Source organism: Periplaneta americana, chromosome 11, assembly GCF_040183065.1.
Source record: "Periplaneta americana isolate PAMFEO1 chromosome 11, P.americana_PAMFEO1_priV1, whole genome shotgun sequence".
Lineage (NCBI taxonomy): Eukaryota > Metazoa > Arthropoda > Insecta > Blattodea > Blattidae > Periplaneta > Periplaneta americana.
Genome location: NC_091127.1, coordinates 67,277,604 through 67,296,693, shown reverse-complemented (window position 1 = coordinate 67,296,693; position 19,090 = coordinate 67,277,604). Strand labels below are relative to the sequence as shown.

The window sequence follows — 19,090 nt, the reverse complement described above, 5'->3', positions numbered from 1 at the left end:
AAAATATTTGCAGATAATCTCATAATTAAAGACAGAGGAATCGGGTACAAACCGAAAAGCACATAAGGAAATAAATTTTCTTTGAATATTTTCGAATTACACTGAATCAATGATAATAATAATAATAATAATAATAATAATAATAATAATAATAATAATAATAATAATAATAATAATAATAAATTAATAATAAGTAACAGCAATAATAATATTTATTAAACACGAATGTGTATAACTTTCAGTAATTTTTCATTTGATCTGGATCTCGCAGGGTGATGGTCACTGTGGAGTACTGGAGAATGATGATGACAATGGTGAGGAGAAATGGGAAAATCCCGAGGAAAACTCACGCCCACTTTGTCCACCACAAATTCCTTCATCATCCAGATAGGGATTGAACGAAAAGAGGCTAATCACTTGGCCATGGTAAGCTATTAAAACAATATCATAACGAAGGACCAAGAGAGGTTATGCAAAGACTGCAGACTGGGACAGATTAGGTGAAAGAGCTGCTAGATTAGATTGTGAAACAATATCATAATCAAGAAACAAAACCAAGATGGTCACACAATGTCAAATAAAAGAGAGAGGTCATGCAAAGACTGAAGACTGAGACAGATTAGGTGAAAGAACTGCTAGATTAGATTGTGAAACAATATCACAATGAAGAATCAATACCAAGATAGTCACATAATGTCTATTATACATAGCATTCTAGCGATAACTACCGGTTTATTCGTCGACCACTAGGTGGCGGTGGTGGTTGAACAATTGCTGGGCAGGTAGCTCCCCCTCTCTCGGCATTCAATACCTCATATAACGTTTCAATAACTAGTCAATCTGAGAATGAAATACATAGAGAGGAGTCGTGTCGTGTTGTGTTGTGTCGTGCTGTTACATTTTTATTTATGGGGAACATTAAAAAACAGAGTGTATGCAAATAATCTTTAACAATTGAACAACTGAAAGATAACATTCGTGACGCAATTAGACAAATCAGTGCAGTGGAGCTCATGAATGTGAACGATGGTTTTTTTATGGCGATGTGAACTCTGTATAAGGCAAAATGGTCAACATTTTCAGCAGTGTCCATTATGCAACTCAAATCAAGAAATGAATTCAGAACACCTCAAAATCTGTGCTTCAGTGGCTGACCATGACAATATCTTTGAAAAATATTGGAGTGCCTGGCATTAGAAAATAACAACATTTTCAGCAGCTACTGTCATGAGAGTGAGTAAAAAATTCTGTAATTAATATAACATATAATAATTAATGTTAAATACAACATTATGGTTAGTAAATATGCATGTAAGTTTTAATTCGGTGAAGCACCATGGGTTTAAGAGCCCAGTTGCCGGCAGTCGTTCAAGCACCATGCCGCCCAGCAGTCGAAGAATAAATGGTACTTATCACTGGAATGCTTTGTAGAAGAAAGAGGTCACACAAAGACTGCAGACAGGGACAAACTAGTTGAAAACCCACTAGATTAGACTGTACTGAGGGAAAGGATGGGTGACCACTTGTACTGTGAGCCTCAAGGTCTATTGTGCCTTCACAATGTGGCATAAGTAAAACAATCTTACAAAATTCTTAGCATCTATCCACTTACAGTCCCTAAGGTGCAGACGTCTCCGTTGGCTAACAGCCAAAGGTGCCAACTGGTATCTACCCTATAAATAATATTGTGCTAAATAAGAAACAGTGGTCCAAATAAGCTCTGGTCCCAATTAGTTTGGACTAGCGGGGTTCTACTATATTAATAATTTTTGTAAATCTTACTTGGATCCACAAGTTTTCTTCCACCAGGATGTCATTCAATGTCACATCGCCAAGAACTAATCCTCGATCATGCATTGATCTCATAGTTTGAAGAAGCTGGTACATGATAAAAAGAGGCTTGGCATGAGATGTTCCCAGCATGGCAGGACTGAATGTCACACAATCTTGAAGTGTGTGGGATATATGTGGGTGTTGAAGAATGAGGAAGCAACTGCTCATTTCCAACGCACAGAGAGCTGGTAGCACATTACTGTGGGTTTCAAATGCTTTTACTTTTGCATCAGAAGAGCTTGTATCAACAATCCTAGGAGTCATACTTATTATTGGACAGCCATACGTTCGAGTTATAATCTCTCTCATCACTGTATCATATTTCACTAGGTGGATGCTAGGACTTCCTTTTCCATCACCAGATATGTTGCCACCTAAAATAACATAAAAGCGAACATTATATTCACAAATATATTTATGTAATAAAAAATGTTATAACCATTACAAATCTGCAGTGCTTAGGAAAAGTTTCATAAGTCAGTTTCCACAAACATTTTTTATTAATTTATTGACAACTTATGGAACATCTGCTTGCTTGGGAAAAGAGACATAAGTATTTCTCCCATTGCAATAATTAATACAGAAGAAAATCAAATCGACATAAACCGGTGTGAAGACAGTTTTTTTCCTTTGCCTGTAAAATTAACATTTTTGACTTGTGCCACTTTTCCCGAGCACTACAGAAATATACTTCAGTAAAACTGTGCCAAATTGCAAATTTCTTTACAGTACATGTAATAGCCACGATTTCATCATACTCATTGACTCTATAAAGGTTTTTCTATAAATATATAATTATGATTATGCATGATTTCATTGGTACTGATAACATCCTGAAATCTAGCCAATGACGAATTTGTGCCAGCCAATCACAAGTCACTAATAAAGATTATGGATATTCTTTAAGTCCACGTGCAGTCTGTACTGTTTACCAGTTCTTACTCATATTTCGCGCTTACATATTGTTGTTCTAATCGTTGGAGATCGTGAGTAAAATTGGAAACTAATAAATTAGTCGTACTGGTACTCATTATGATTAATGAATGTAAGTACATTAAGAAACTGTGTAAGAATGAAGTTATTATTGCTTTATTTACACAATCTCAAAATCTAGTGTTTAATATTAATGACTATGTATATAATTGGTAAAAAAGAACTGGAGAAAGGGTCCATTAACAAAACAGCAAACATTGTAACAATGAACAGGAGAATAGTGAGCAAGACTGAAAAAAAAAGAAAGAAAAAGAAAAAGAGAGAGAGAGAGAGAGAGAGAAACTAAACGCCTAAAAGATAAAGAAACGAGGGAAACAAATTTTACAAAATCGACCATTTTTCGTACAATTTAGTTCGCAAGAATTTAGAATTTTTATGCAAGTGGACTTTAACTGACAATTATAATATTATTTAAAAGAGCTAAAAACAATAGAGTTGTAATAACTTGTAGCAATTCCTTTAAAATTGATTTCCTTTGTTAATTTAAAATTAACAATCCTCTCAATAATATAAAACCAATTATATTAATTAAACTTTAATATGTTAGTACAACAAGCTGGAGTGAGCCATATATTAGTACCGGTACTACTAAAATTTCAACCATACAAAAGAGCCCGGGGATCCACACAGAAGAATCAATTTTTGCAACTGGTTTATTCAATCTGTACATAACTAAGGATTCCGTTTTATAAAATCAAAGGTATTTCTGTGTATAGTCTTAGAAAATCACGTGAAATGCAAATATTATTGGATAACATAATTATTCAGTATTAGTACTAGCCAGAAACTGCTTACTGAAGGATGCACTGGAAGGAATGGTGAATGGGAGAATAATTCGGGGTAGAAGAAGATATCAGATGATAGACGACATTAAGATATATGGATCATATGAGAAAACAAAGCGGAAGACAGAAAATAGGAAAGATTGGAGAATGCTGAGTTTGCAGTGAAAGACCTCCCTTGGGTAGAACACTAAATGGCAAATGAGTACTTCGTCAGATTTCTGATACTTTTCAGAGGAATGAATCTGCTCTAGGACCTTAATATCTTTAGACACTACAACAAAATAAAAAGTCTGAACATGTCATTTCTTAAATTGAGTTTTAACAACAGAGATATTTTATCAGTTTTCCGGTTTTAACCTATTCCCAACTTCAGTCTCATATGAGAAATCATTAAGAAAATCCTTTCCACTGAAGCATTTGAGCATGGTATTGTTAAGCAATAACTAACAATTGTTTTTATATTTTCACAGCTGATTTGATCATCTTTTATCAGTTTGAATATTTGTAGACACCTTTCCTCCACTGAACATACACATCATTGTTCCAATGTTTAATTTTATATTTTGCAATCGACTTTACCAAGGTGACCTCATTAAAACGGTTCGATTCTTCTACGTTACACTCTAGCAAGCTCTTCTTCAAAATTTCAAGGCACCCAGAAACATCATTCCAAGCACAGACTAAGGATGTTGTAAATTAATCTAGACTTCCCAAGGGTGCTGCGGTTGTGCAATATTTTTAACTTTCTGGAGCAGTCATTGTAGTGGATGCAGAATGAAATCCAGTAGTGATAGACTGATACTATACAAGTGCAATAAAAAAACAAAAAGCATAAATATTTAGTACGTGTAAATTTTCTGACGTGTTCTACACATTCCCAGTCTATGTTTGGTAACTGTGATGATGTGTTACATACTGGATTTTTTATTTAAAAAATAATGGAGGTTTGATGATCCCTTCACAAGTATTGCTACAATATGTTCACTGTCTAAAATTTTTTTTTGTCAATTACATGATCTGAATGGGGAAAAGCCATCAAAAGATGATGTTAAATTTATTGTAGTAAGTAATGGTAGGCCTACTTGATGACGTGCAGCAGGCTAATGTTTTCTAGGAAATAAGTGGACATATTCTAGAAAATTTGTTTCCAGAAAATCACATTGTATTGTTAATAAAATCATTGTTTCAACATGAAGTTAGGTTAACATATATCATGTGGTGAGTGCTTTCAGTGTTGCAATTCATAAGGAAATTTTAAGGCAACATCTTAGGATTAAGTCAATGTTATTGCTTAATCAATGCGTTAGCACTGTAAATTGACAGGCAATTGAATGAATTAAAGTGATTTGCAGTTTATATTTTTTCTATTTCCATAGTCATACCTGATATCCCTGAAAATTTAGATATGTTAAAATAATTCATTGGTGCATAATAATAATAATAATAATAATAATAATAATAATAATAATAATAATAATAATAATAATAATAATAATAAGGTGAAACGAGTGTTGAGGGACTTCCGCCAATTTTAGCAAGATTCTGACTTCTGTTCCATTCAAATAATTATAAAATACGATAATTTGGTCCAGGGAGCATCCGTTTTTGGTGCAAAGATAATTCGTTTGGCATGTTCCTTAATTGAAATTAACCTAAGTGGGTCGGTGTCTTCCAAAATTGGCGAAAATCGCTCAAGGTATGGATAAAGGTAACCCCTATATATGCCTTAAAGGCGTTTGGGTGGCAGGGAGATAGAAATCCATGCTTTTGAGGCTGAGTGAACCTGGGGGCTGTTCTGGAAGTTTCGACAAAGAGAAATTCCATCATCAATCAGGATCAAACTACAGATCTTCCAGTTCGTAGCCAGTTGCTCTACCAACTGAGCTACTCGGCCACTATACGTCAGCAGTAGTAGTAGTAGTAGTAGTAGTAGTAGTAGTAGTAGTAGTAGTAGTAGTAGTAATAATAATAATAATAATAATAATAATAATAATAATAATAATAATAATAATAATCTGTCAGTTATTCCAGCAAATGCTGGAATAGTATCTAATATAAGCCACAACCACTTCCTTCTCAATCCCTTTCAATTAAAAAAAGTCTGCGGTTCAGATGGACGTAAAACAATCCAATATTCTCACAGAACTAGGCAAACAATCTGGTAGGAACAGGCCCTGGCCTATATTCAAGGTTTTAATATTGTATATTGTTTGATTTAAAAAAAAAATACATCAGAGGTGGGTCAAAGGAAATTCGTGAATCCCTACCTTGAGTGACATCAACCTTTCATCAAATTTGTGACTTGCCTGTGCTTCATAGAGAACGTATGAAACATGTTATTTAGTCAACCGATTTCTTTTGCCCATCTCTGAATTACATATTTAAATATGATGTTATCCCATGATCAAACTCAATTGCAGATGCGTTTCAATCGTAGACCTTACAAATAACAACGGATACATTTGAAGTTCGCGCGAAATTCATCCACTGCAATGGCGGTCGAGCTCGAACTGCTCTTCAACCTGTCGGTATTTTACAGTTGGCGCCTTCAAACATCTTTAATGCTCGAAGGTTGGCGCCATCCAGCCATGGGCGCCATCGCTCTCAGAATCAATTTACATATCTCGAACGAAGATCGATATATGATTTTTTTTTCCATGTTTACGCTGTGTCGCAGCGGTACGTTTAAATTGAACAATAATAATAAAATTAGTAACGCAAAAACCGGGACTTTTCGCATTTCGGGTGCAGATTATAGGGATGTCGTGACTCTTCATTAAAGCTGGAACTGTCCGCGGAAATCAGGGCCGAATGGAATCCCTATACATGACGAACATTTACACCCAAAATTTGTGATTTTAGTGACGAGAAGAACTTGCACGAACAAGTTAACTTATTCATGGTAATCCATTACATGATCCTAAAGTCGGTGTATGGTGTGCATTACGTGCGAAACGAATAATCGGCCCTATTTTTTTCACGAAACAATCATTAATGCTGACCGATACAATATTCTAATTTTTTCCTCAATGAACTGAAAAAGAACGAATGTACAATGTGTTTCAGCCCACACAGCTCGAACTTCACTGTATGTGATTACTTATGTATTTGATGAAAGGGTGATTAGTTTAGGGTTGTGGCCTGCTCGATCCCCAGACTTAACACCCTGTGACAGACTTAACACTCTGTGATTTTTATTTATGGAGCAGTTTAAAAGATAAGCCCATAAATCAAATCCACAAATATTGGATACATTGTATTGCAAAACAGCATATGACAAGAAACAGCTAATATTTTGGAAGCTGAGCTGCAACATGTGAACCAAAATGTGTTTACAGCAAATGAGAAACACCTTCAACACTGTCTTTGAAAAAGGTAAACACGTTTTCTGTACTTCACCAGTTGCGTGGCATGCAGGGTTGTATGGAGTTATGCTGTGTATTGTCCCTGCCTGCTCATTAAACGAGCATTGAAATAAACCCTAGATAAGCTCTCTAACATTAATAGTTTCATAAATACTGAACATTTTGTATGCCTTGTTCACTGAAAAATTTCCTTTTTTCCTCATCAAGTAGTAAGCCTAGTGCCCTGTTACAGTCTCCAACTATATCTTGTGAGGTCTTCCAATAAGTCTTTTCCCTCGTAGTGTGTAGTGAAGCTTGTTTGGAGACTTGAAAGCAACATAGTGTCAGTTGCTGGCTGAAGAGTACCGGTAGTAAATCCAGTGTCAGGGCTGCCAACTTTAGACTCTGGACATGCCTCAGGAATTTCTTGAGGGAAATGGTATTTTCACCAGTCCGATGGAACAGTTATATTGCCAGTACTTGGTCCTCAGAGCCTCGTTAGTTAAATAACAAATTGCACCATGGGGAGAGAGAGAGAGAGAGAGAGAGAGAGAGAGAGAGAGAGAGAGAGAGAACGCGTGTGCGTCCGCACGCACGCACACACACAAAAAAAATTCACGTGCCAAATATCATAAGAGCCTGAGACATGAAGGTTTGGTCACCTGGTTGATATGACATGGAATGAATGACGTAAATAACCAAACTTAACCTGTCACTGATGCTCTATCTTACGAAAACTTGTTTTCTAAATAACTATGTACCTATCAAAAAGCTTACATGCAAGGTATGCAATCCCACCTCTCTGCTGACTATCACTTTCACAGCAACTTCCCCCGGTGCGAAATTGGCATTGCTGTTCAATTTGTCTTTTGTTTATGGCCTGTATGATTCGACTATACGAAAAGTATGTAAATACTCGTACATCCTTCCTTTCTTTGGTAACGCAATTGTAAAGAAATACCATTCAATTTATCCTCTTCAAGGCCTATTCAAAAATGAATCACAATATCATCATCAACATTATCATCTAGCTGTCATGGAATTAGGCCATTTGTTCACCTGTTCCCGTCAAACATCCAAAAGTCTTTTCGTATACCATTCTAATAAGAAAACATTGAGGGGTGCCAGTGATATGGGCAGGGGAGGCTCAATGGACTGAAAGACCTTCCACTCATTTTCAAGAAATATTTTAAAATGTAGATTTAAAGCATTGGCATGGCGAGTCCGAGACTGCAATGAAAATAATGTTTGTTTCTACCGACAATGATCAATATTTAGACTAGCTAAATTTAATGAGATTTTATTATTTTCAGATTTAGATATACGTGAAATTTTTTTATTTATCCATTTTGAATCTTGCGTACACCACTTTTAACACTTGAATATAATTAATTGATGAACTAGTGGACTTACTCGTGTTAAATATGTAATATTTGTCTGGCTTACAGCTGTTTCAGTGCTTCACACACCATTATCAGAGCCTACTAGATCGCGGCATCATCTCGAACTTCTCTGCCTGTTAGGAGGGTGTGTTTTATTGTTGGAAGGTGTTGAAGTGTGGAGTCGAATAGTGTGTGTGTACTGAAATTGATCTGTGTGTTAAGGATTCGATCGGGGTGTGTTTTAGTGTGTTTGTATATTTCGTATTGTTCTAGTGTGTTGAGTTTTTGGTTCTTGGGTTGTGTGTGTAGGATTTCCATGTCCATATTTATGTTATTGTATGTATGGTTAGTATTGGTTATGTGATCGGCGTATGTAGATGTATTGTGTCCTCTGGTTATAGCTTTAATGAGTTCTTTGTAGCGTGTTTGAAATGATCTGCCTGTCTGTCCTATGTAGAACTTGTCGCAACTATTACATTTGAGTTTGTATACACCTGTGTGGTCGTATTTATTTGTTTGTGTTTTTTGTGTGTTGAGATGTCTTTGTAGTGTGTTTTCTGTTCTGTCTGTAAACAAAAGCACACATAAGATCGCATCTTCATTCAGAAAACAGAAATACAACATAACATACAGAACAGAAAACACACTACAAAGACATCTCAACACACAAAAAACACAAACAAATAAATACGACCACACAGGTGTATACAAACTCACATGTAATAGTTGCAACAAGTTCTACATAGGACAGACAGGCAGATCATTCCAAACACGCTACAAAGAACACATTAAAGCTATAACCAGAGGACACAATACATCTACATACGCCGATCACATAACCAATACTAACCATACATACAATAACATAAATACGGACATGGAAATCCTACACACACAACCCAAGAACCAAAAACTCAACACACTAGAACAATACGAAATATACAAACACACTAAAACACACCCTGATCAAATCCTCAACACACAGACCAATTTCAGTACACACACACTATTCGACTCCACACTTCCAACACCTTCCAACAATAAAACACACCCTCCTAACAGGCAGAGAAGTTCGAGATGACGCCGCGATCTAGTAGGCTCTGATGATGGTGCGTGAAGCACTGAAACAGCTGTAAGCCGGACAAATATTACATATTTAACACGAGTAAGTCCACTAGTTCATCAATTAACTTTTTATTTACTTTTCCATTAGCAATAGTTTGATTTATTCTTGTACTAATTGTACTCCTTTTGATTTTGCAGTATAGCTAGAATGAATATTTATTTATGATACATGTTAAATCTTTATAATTACTGTAACAATTTCATTTATGCTGTAAAGTTTTCTGTACAATTCGGTATAATCTGCAAATCTTTTATATTTTTGCTGACAAGTTGTTTTAAATTGAGCAGTGATTTTCAAAAAAGTTATGAAGCTATCATTACCAACACAATAACTAGATTTTAATCAACAGTCCAAAGACTGGTTGGAACCTCGTAAGTGATACAAAAAGACATCACTCATGACGTAAGGTGTCCAGTTCCTTTTCTTTTGATAACTAAATGAAGTAATTTACCTATTTAGGATTGACATCTACTGAGTCACTCTGCAACAACAGAGGATGTTGCTTTATATCAACTAAAACCAAGAAATGGATTCGGAACACCTCAGAATCTGTGCTTCATTGGCTGGTCATGATATCTTTGAAAAATATTGGAGTGCAAGAGGTCAAATGACTTTATTGTCAAATGCCTGGCATTAGAAAACAACAACAACTTTTGGCGATCTAAATTTATTTTGAATTTTATTGTATTAAACAATAATTTTATTATTACTAATTGTCTTTTAAGTATGTTGCACGTAAATTATGGGCAAATTTGCCAAGTGACATTTCCAAAACTTAGCCCCTTCCATCTTAAATTCCTGGCTATGCCACTGTGGGGTGCAAAATAATACAAAACTTGTAGTTTATGTACTTACTGCAAGTCCGAATAAAATAGCACTTTGCAATATTTTATAGCATTACAATACTTTATTGGGACTTATTTCATAAACAGTATCATAAATGGCAGACGATATGCCAGATTCTTAAGAACAATTCTTCCTTATCTTTTGGAGGCCATATCTTTTTTGGAATAGAACGGTTATGTGATGCCAGCATAATGGATGCCTAGCACATAATGCCACTAAGAGCCCATGTGTTCTGACCTGAAAATAACCCAGTAGGTGGATTGGGCATGGTAGACCAGTTAGTTACCCTGCTCTTTCTTCTGACCTCATGCTATTAAGCTTTTTTGGTGGGGAGAAGTAATCAAGGATGATATCTAACGAAAAGTTCCAGCAACACAAGAGGATAATATTGAGGTGCTCAGCTCACAAGTGGCCCAACCCACAACATTTGTATATTGAGTTTATTGGTTTAAATAGCATCTCATATTGTATTCTTCAAAGTGTAAATCGGCCTAATCATCATTCCCAATTTTTCAATGAGATTTTGTTTGTATATCGCATTTCACTCACTGCTACAAAGAGGTAAAGTGAAAATATAATTTTATGTGTTGGGCCATTTGTGTGCGGAACATTTCAATTATGTAGCAAAGTAATATTGATGCTTGTACATCCATTCAGTAGGCAATACTAAAATGACCGAGGTCGTCATTCAACCAAAGATTGTAATTATGAATTAATTCGAATGGTTACCACTTTGAGCAGGACATGTAAATGTTTAGGTTTACCATGAGAAGAAATTCTATAGGAGGACATTGCTGAAAAAAGGAGGACTTTTTAAAAATTGGTATGAACAAAATTAAAGATAAAAGCAATGACTCACCTTAGTTTTCTCACTAGCTGCTGGATCAGTATTACATCTGTACCCTACTTTATCGGTGGAGCCCACTTTGTGCACAAGGGCCTGAAGAGACAAACTTATATCTTGTAACAAATAACTATGGAATTGTTCACAGGACATGTCCTTGAAATTATATTTCACCATGATGATACCTCTGACTGTCTCCGTTTGCATGTGATTTCGTTCTTTTGTCCATTGAGCAGATATTAGGGAAAATACTCTCTCAGCACTTCCATTGTGACTTAGGGTAAATAAATAGAATTGACATATTTTTAAGAGTTTTGAGAAAGTTTCAGTGTTCGCAGAACTATTGGAATTGAAGAATTTGCACCATTGTTTAGATAAACTTAAATCTTTGTCCAAATTAACTTCATTGACATATCTTTGTACATTGCAGAATAAAATTCATAAAATAGCTTAGAATCATGACTAGTGACTTTTTAGAGTGTAAGAATTCAATGCATGTCAATAGGTCATCATATTTTATGTTTTTTTATGTGCTCCAGCTTCAACCATTGAAAGCAGTTAAATTCTTTCATAGGTTTTCACCTTTGTTTAGACATTCTATGCATGATATCGCACATTATTCAATATTCATATTAATTCTAGTTGAAATACGAAATGCCGGACATTTCAAATTTTTTTTAAGTGCCTGCCGGACATGATAAAAATTATTAAAAGAGAACATGTCCGCCTTCTGCCAGACGGATGGTAATCCTATAAATGTTATGTTTTAGTAGCAGTACCAAAATGCTACAAAGGGCCTTTTTACTGATACTTCGGACTTGAAGTGAATATGTACAGTATGAGTTTCATACTTTTTGCATCCCTCAATGTTGTTTATTAGAATGGTACATTTTTAAACAGTTTTTTATATATATGTATACTAATAATGGGTACTTGACTGTTCGTCATTCACCAATATTAACCCAATTGTGTAGAACAATAATTTACCAGCAGAATTGTTGCTCAAGGTGTGTCATAGGAGGCTGGTTTAAACTATACCACAATGAGATGATGATGATGATGATGATGATGATGATGATGATGATGATGATGATGATGATGATGATGATTTGGTGGGACATTATAGGAGAAACAGAGCACCCAGAGAAAACTCCTGTTACCTGTACCACGAGCTTGCCCAACACAAGTTATACATCGGGGGTACGGCAGGGATTACACCTGGGTCCACAGGATTATAAGTCCAGCACTCTAGCCACTAGATCACCGTGACAGCTTTTTCAACAGGTCTTGAAGAGGTTAAATGATTCAGTGTATAAGAAGTACGTGATACCATTTAAAAAAATCTCCTTAATGAACAACTTCATCTCTGTACCATTTTCCATTGACTGGATTTATGCCGTTTGTGTACAATTATCTACGGTATGAAGGAAAGTCAGTGTTGCCAGAACACGAGTATTTTTTCCTGGATCAAGAAATGGTATTATAAATCAGTGAATAAAATAAGAGCATTTTTCTAAAAGACGAGTATTTTCCTTGAGCCAAAAGTACAACATAATTTCTCATGGACGCAAAATCTGAATTACTGGTCCATTAACTGGTTATTAATATAACATAGTACTCAAACTTTAACCTACTGAAGCACCGTTAGTTCACAGATTTAAGCAGTGGCTGTAACAATGAGAACCTGCTGCTGATCGGCTGACAGAAACACTAGGAACATTTGCTGAAACTCACTGTATTAATTAAATTTTAAACATCAAATGGAGCAAAGGTGATCAATATTCTATGATTGCAATATTCTAATACTGCATAAACAATATGACAAACATTTCACTCAACATTGAAGTACTGTTGTAGATATTAGAACTAATGTTTATATTAGCATACTCACTGAGGTACTTTTTGAAAGCTTCTTTCCAGAGATTCTTGTGATTTGTTTGTGATACATAATGCAGAAGTTGAGCAAATGAAAGGTCGGGCTCAGTTTTTGAAGAAATTGCTCTAGCTCGAGGAAGTGGTATAACTTTCTTACGCTGTTTTAATAAAACCTGAAATAAAATAAGACAGATTCGGTAAAATAAGTTAAAAGACATACAACATAAGCTTATATTACGATCCGAAAATTGTATAAATATGAAGTAGAATAAAATGCTTACTCTTACGAACAGCCTTTGCCATGACGCCCCTAATTCTTCTCCCTGGTGTAACCAAGCCTCAACTTCTTCTAAGGTGAGTGATTCATGATAAATAAATTCCGGAATTTGGTGTGTCTTCAAGAGTAACCTATCAAATATGCATAATAGATTTCAAAATGTGTCAATTCACGCTGTTCGGTTATTTAACAGCACAGTGTACCACACTATCTCCTTTACTTACTTCAACCATGACTTATGAACTACTATCACTACTCTGTTCTTTGTTGTTGTAGTTTTAATATACTTTGGTGGAATCCCTAACTCATCTGCTACTATACCAAAGGTATCCATCGAATAATTCACAATGAGCTAAAGTATCTTCTTACTATGATATACAACGGATATGAATATATCCTGCATGTCTTTAAAATATACTGTTATTATTTGACGCCAAAATATACTAAAAACTTCATTGTGCTATTTTATAATATAATTTATGCTGAATTGCACTGTCATTCAATCATGCGTATATTTCGCAATTGAAGTGACAGCTTGATTTGAGGTTAGGTTTAGTTAATTACAAGAATAAAATTTAAGATTAACAACTATCAAGTCATAACTGACAACTAGTTTAATGTTTCCTCAAAGATTTAAATGTCCGTTGCAAAAATTAAACACCTTATGTGATTCTATAAATTAATTTCTCATCCTCGCTATTCTAACCTATTCCTGTAAATTAGTTTTGTTTTCCTTCACGTTATTCGTCCAAGCATCGGCAATTTCCTGTTCCTCGGAATAGCCAACATTCAAAATTAAATTTGCAGAAAGTCATAGATACCGGTACGTGCTGAAAGTTGTTGCTCTTCCACTATGATACGTTTACCGGGATGATTTTGCAAATTAAATTATGTCATTCATCCATTGCAAAGGCACACTTCGTCGAATTTACGCAGTAGACGTACAGGATTCTGAAAATTGCAACGAATTAACGTGGCGTGCCGTACATGGAAACCCTGAGTGGTCAGGGATGGAAGGCAAGGCAACCATTTCTTCCCCTGTTCATAAAGCGAAAAAGAAGAAATTTATTGTAGAAATTATATTTTTATCATGAGAACTCTGAATTCTTGCATCTTAAAAAGTCACAAAATTCTTTCTCTCAACGCCTATGGTCGAGGCGGCCCTGTACTGGTCCTGATCAGGGTATTGGTCAAGGCGGATTCGTTTATATCAGAGCCTGTTTATATCCGTTCGAACTTCGGAAGACTTTGCCCAGCATAGCCACGGGCCTAACTCATTTACGCCGAAATCAGAAACTCGAACATTGAATTTTGTTCAGCTTTATCGCGCAAATTGCACACTGTGCCACGGTTATGAATTTCACACGATTTCATGTAAAATTCTGTGCGTCCATTATGTATAGCAGGTGTGAACTGAGGAGGGGATGTCACCACCCCCGCCCTGAAGAATTTGGTATCTCCTGCTGAAATGGTATTAATTTGCCAAAGACAACATGTTATCTACTTTAATGCCTAATTTATACTTTCCGCACTTTATATGTTACTGATGCAGTAAATAACGATTTTTTTTAAGGTATGAGTCGAGCGCGACTGCAGTACGAGTCGGCAAACAATGTTAATTATTCTTATTTCTTAAGGTTATTTTTTTAATCGACAATGTGTTGGCAGACTGTTGTTTAGCAGTTATAATTTAAAATTTCATTCTATACTCTGTTTGGTTGACGGTAACTACAGCACTGTAGAAAGTCCTATAAATAAAAAAATAAAGGCGGCCATAGACCTCGTTCTTTTCATACAGTTTGACCGGGCAGATAAACTGCATGGTTAAGAAAGGAGAACGAATAATGAATACCTGTACCTACTGTTTTTTATTATTATTTCAATGACAGTCCCTCCTGGAGAAAACATTCAATTCGCACTCTATTGTGGCGCCATGTTAGAAGATTCTGGTAGCGTCGGGAGTGTGCGCGCGCATCCAGCGAGAAGGAAGGCGCGGGGAAACGGAACGCGAGCTTCGGTAGGCGCTGTAGCGCGGCACGGAGCGAGGGGAAAGAACTCCTGTCTCTGCGCGGAGCGGAGAGAGCGGAAGTGAGGAAGCACCTGGAAGCGAATTGTTGTGGAGGTCCAGAAACGCGTCTGGCCGCGAAACCAGGTGGCCCGGGTTCGAATCCCGGTCGGGGAAAGTTATCTGGTTGAGGTTTTTTCCGGGGGTTTTCCGTCAATCCAATACGAGCAAATGCTGGGTAACTTTCGATGCTGGACCCCGGACTCATTTCACCGGCATTATCACCTTCATTTCTTTCAAACGCTAAATAACCTAGATGCTGATACAGCGTCGTAAAATAACCCAATAAAATAAAAAAGGTCTAGAAGCTTCGCGACGGATAACATTCTAGATGTTCGTGGTAAATAAATAACACCGTGAGTTGCCGACGAGGGTCAGTCAGTCGCGAGTTAGTCTTCAGTCAGCCTTCAAGTCTTGTCTTTGACAGCGGAGACGTATCCAGAGGATCTGAATTCGACGTGCAGTGAACTTGAGTGGGTCCGTAACTGTGGCAGAGTCCAGGCGAGTGCAACGTATCCGGAAGTCTTGAGTTCGACGTACAGTGAACTTGAATGGGTCCGTAACTGTGGCAGCATCCAGGTAAGTGCTGCGTATCCGGAAGTCTTGAGTTCGACGTGCAGTGAACTTGAGTGAGTCCGTGAGTGCGGCGTATCCGGAAAACCTGGGTTCGATGTGTAGTGAACTGTATTTGAAAGGCTTGGGTTTCGACATACAGTGAACTTGAGTGAGCTAGAAGAACTAGCCAAGGCGAACGAACTGTGAACTGAGAACTGACAGTTTTGTTCTGCACATAGCTACTGTTTTGTGAACATTAGTTGAAATTAGGAGTACATTGTTGTTCTTCTCAATAATACCGTGTATTGTCATTGTCGCTGTGTGCAGTGCAATAGCGACTACTGGTTGCTGTGTTGAGTGGAATACGTACCCATTGTTGAAGGGTAAATCATTAAGAATAAAAGTCGCATTGTTGACAGGCAGGTGGCCCGGGTGCGATTCCCGGTTGGGGGCAAGTTACCTGGTTGAGGTTTTTTCCGGGGTTTTCCCTCAACCCAATACGAGCAAATGCTGGGTAACTTTCGCTGCTGGACCCCGGACTCATTTCACCGGCATTATCACATTCATATCATTCAGACGCTAAATAACCTGAGATGTTGATACAGCGTCGAAAATAACACAATAGAATAAAAAAAATTTGTTGACAGGTGTGGTGGTTAAAGCAGGAATAAACGTTAACACTATGCATAGCCCATGGCAACTTTAACATTGAATTCCACAATTCTGTGAGTGCATATTGCAAAAAATAGTTAATATAAGCTATAATTAGCCATGGTAGTAGGCCTAGTGTTTTTCCTGGACCAAAAATACTACACAACATAATGGAGTAAAAATTGAAATTTTACTGTGGATTAATTTTGTGGTGAAACGGATGAAGTAGACATGCCGTGCATCAGTACTCCCAGTAGCCTAATTTCATTGTTTATCCAAATTTACTTCTATCTCAAATTTAATTGACGTGAATGTGAACTTGATACCGGTACCAACAAATACAAACATAAATATTGTTTTTATTTTGAGACGTATTTGATTTGAACATCTTATGACCACGCTTTTTAAAATGAGAATTAATGAATTCAAGTCGGCCTGGTTGGCGGAGTTGGTATGGCGCTGGCCTTCTATGTCCGAGATTGCGGGTTCGATCCCGGGCCAGGTCGATAGAATTTAAGCGTGCTTAAATGCGACAGGCTCATGTCAGTAGATGACGTGTACAAGAAATTCTGCGGGACAAAATTCCGGCACACCGGCGACGCTGATATAATCTCGGCAGCTGCAAGCGTTGTTAAATAAAACATAACATTTAATTTTTTTAATAAATTCAACATGAAACAAAGAACTCAGTAATCTATTTATTTATCTATGGTAATCTATACTAATAATAAATCTGTAGCAGAAATTTTTCTGGTAATTTTCGATTTTCCAAAAATAATTGGTCCTAACATATATAATTAACCACCCTGAAACCGAAAATCGCATTTTTGAAATTTTTGTTTGTATGTCTGTCTGTATGTTTGTTACCTTTTCACGCGATAATGGCTAAACCGATTTATATGAAAATTGGAATATAAATTAAGTTCGTTGTAACTTAGATTTTAGGCTATATGGCATTCAAAATACTTTACTTAAAAGGGGGGTTATAAGGGGGCCTGAATTAAATAAATCGAAATATCTCGCTTATTATTGATTTCTGTGAAAAATGTTACATAACAAAAGTTTCTTTAAAAATGATTTCCGATAAGTTTTATTCTTTACAAAATTTTGATAGGACTGATATTTAATTAGATGAATGAGTTTTAAAATTAAAATAACGCCATCTAAGACGGTGCAATGAAATAACAAATGACTTCGTCTATAAGGGGCCTTGGGCAACAACAATCGAAAAAGGGGCCTTGGACAGCAACAATGGAAAGCTATTAAACTATTCCTATCCACAGAAAATTTGATAGGCTTTTTTGTACATTCGTTTTCTGTATTTCTTAAAATAATATTTATGTACACACTCATTTTAATCTCAGAGAATTAATGAACAACGAGAGTGTATTGATTTAGTATGCAGTAATAGTACATTAGCTTAGCAATCCATTATTTTATAATTAAAATTTTAACTATGCTCAATCGAATCGTGTTAAAATACATAAAATGGACTATATATGCAATAAATGCAATGCAAAAAAAAAATTGGGTAATGAGCCAAGCAGATTATGTTGCGCTGTTGTAAAGGTTGTTGCTTCTGAGATTCAAGAGCCCCCACAACAAATTAAAAACTTTCTTATCGGAGTACATCCGTTATCAACGCACTTTTTATATAATGTAATATAATATAATATAATATAATATAATATAATATAATATAATATAATATAATATAATATAATATAATATAATAATAAATATGTAGCCGAAAATTTTCTGGTAATTTTCCCTTTTCCAAAAATAATTGGTGTTAACATGTATACTTATTCATCCTGAGACCGAAAATCGCTTTTTTGAAATTTTTGTTTGTATGGCTGTCTGTCTGGATGTTTGTTATCTTTTCACGCGATAATGGCTGAACGGATTTCGATGAAAATTGAAATATAAGTTAAGTTCGTTGTAATTTAGATTTTAGGCTATATGGCATTCAAAATACTTCATTTAACGGGGCCTGAATTAAATCGAAATATCTCGCTTATTATTGTTTTTTTGTGAAAAATGTTACATAACAAAAGTTTCTTTAAAAATGATTTCCGATAAGTTTTATTCTATGCAAAATTTGGTAGGTCTGATAGACTTTTAAAATAATAATACAATACGTTTTCACCGCCGCCTCAGATTGTAGCGTTGTTGTTCCTGCAGTAATTCCATGTGCAAAATATAAAATTTTTGAGTAGGAAGAAAAACCACATTTATTCATTCCATGGCAATGGTACATAGGAGATCGTGAATTCTTACATTTTCGAAAGAAAGAAGTATAATTACATATCACTGTTTATGCTGTATCACCATTTAAGTTATTTGAAGGTTTCAGAACCATAGTGGGCCAAGCGCCATTTACTGAAGACGTAGAAAACAAGGGTCAAAATTAAGTTATTACCATAATTCAATGGAACCATACAGCAAGTAATATAAAGTTTACACATTAAAACTAAATGATATGTCAATCTTCATTAAACTATAGTTGAGTGT

General features: G+C 35.8%; 1 protein-coding gene across 1 annotated transcript in view; it reads right to left on the bottom strand.

The window, feature by feature from the left end:
• Wdr81 (WD repeat domain 81) overlaps positions 1-14,048 on the bottom strand; it is a 94,483-nt gene extending 80,435 nt beyond the window's left edge. The window contains exons 1-4 of the mRNA XM_069839584.1: positions 13,530-14,048; positions 13,310-13,436; positions 13,045-13,201; positions 1,783-2,207 (exon numbers count right to left, since the gene is read on the bottom strand). Coding sequence (XP_069695685.1) covers positions 1,783-2,207; positions 13,045-13,201; positions 13,310-13,436; positions 13,530-13,639 — 819 coding nt within the window. The 5' untranslated portion in view covers positions 13,640-14,048. The remainder of the gene's footprint in view (positions 1-1,782; positions 2,208-13,044; positions 13,202-13,309; positions 13,437-13,529) is intronic.
• Between the last annotated feature and the right edge of the window lie 5,042 nt (positions 14,049-19,090).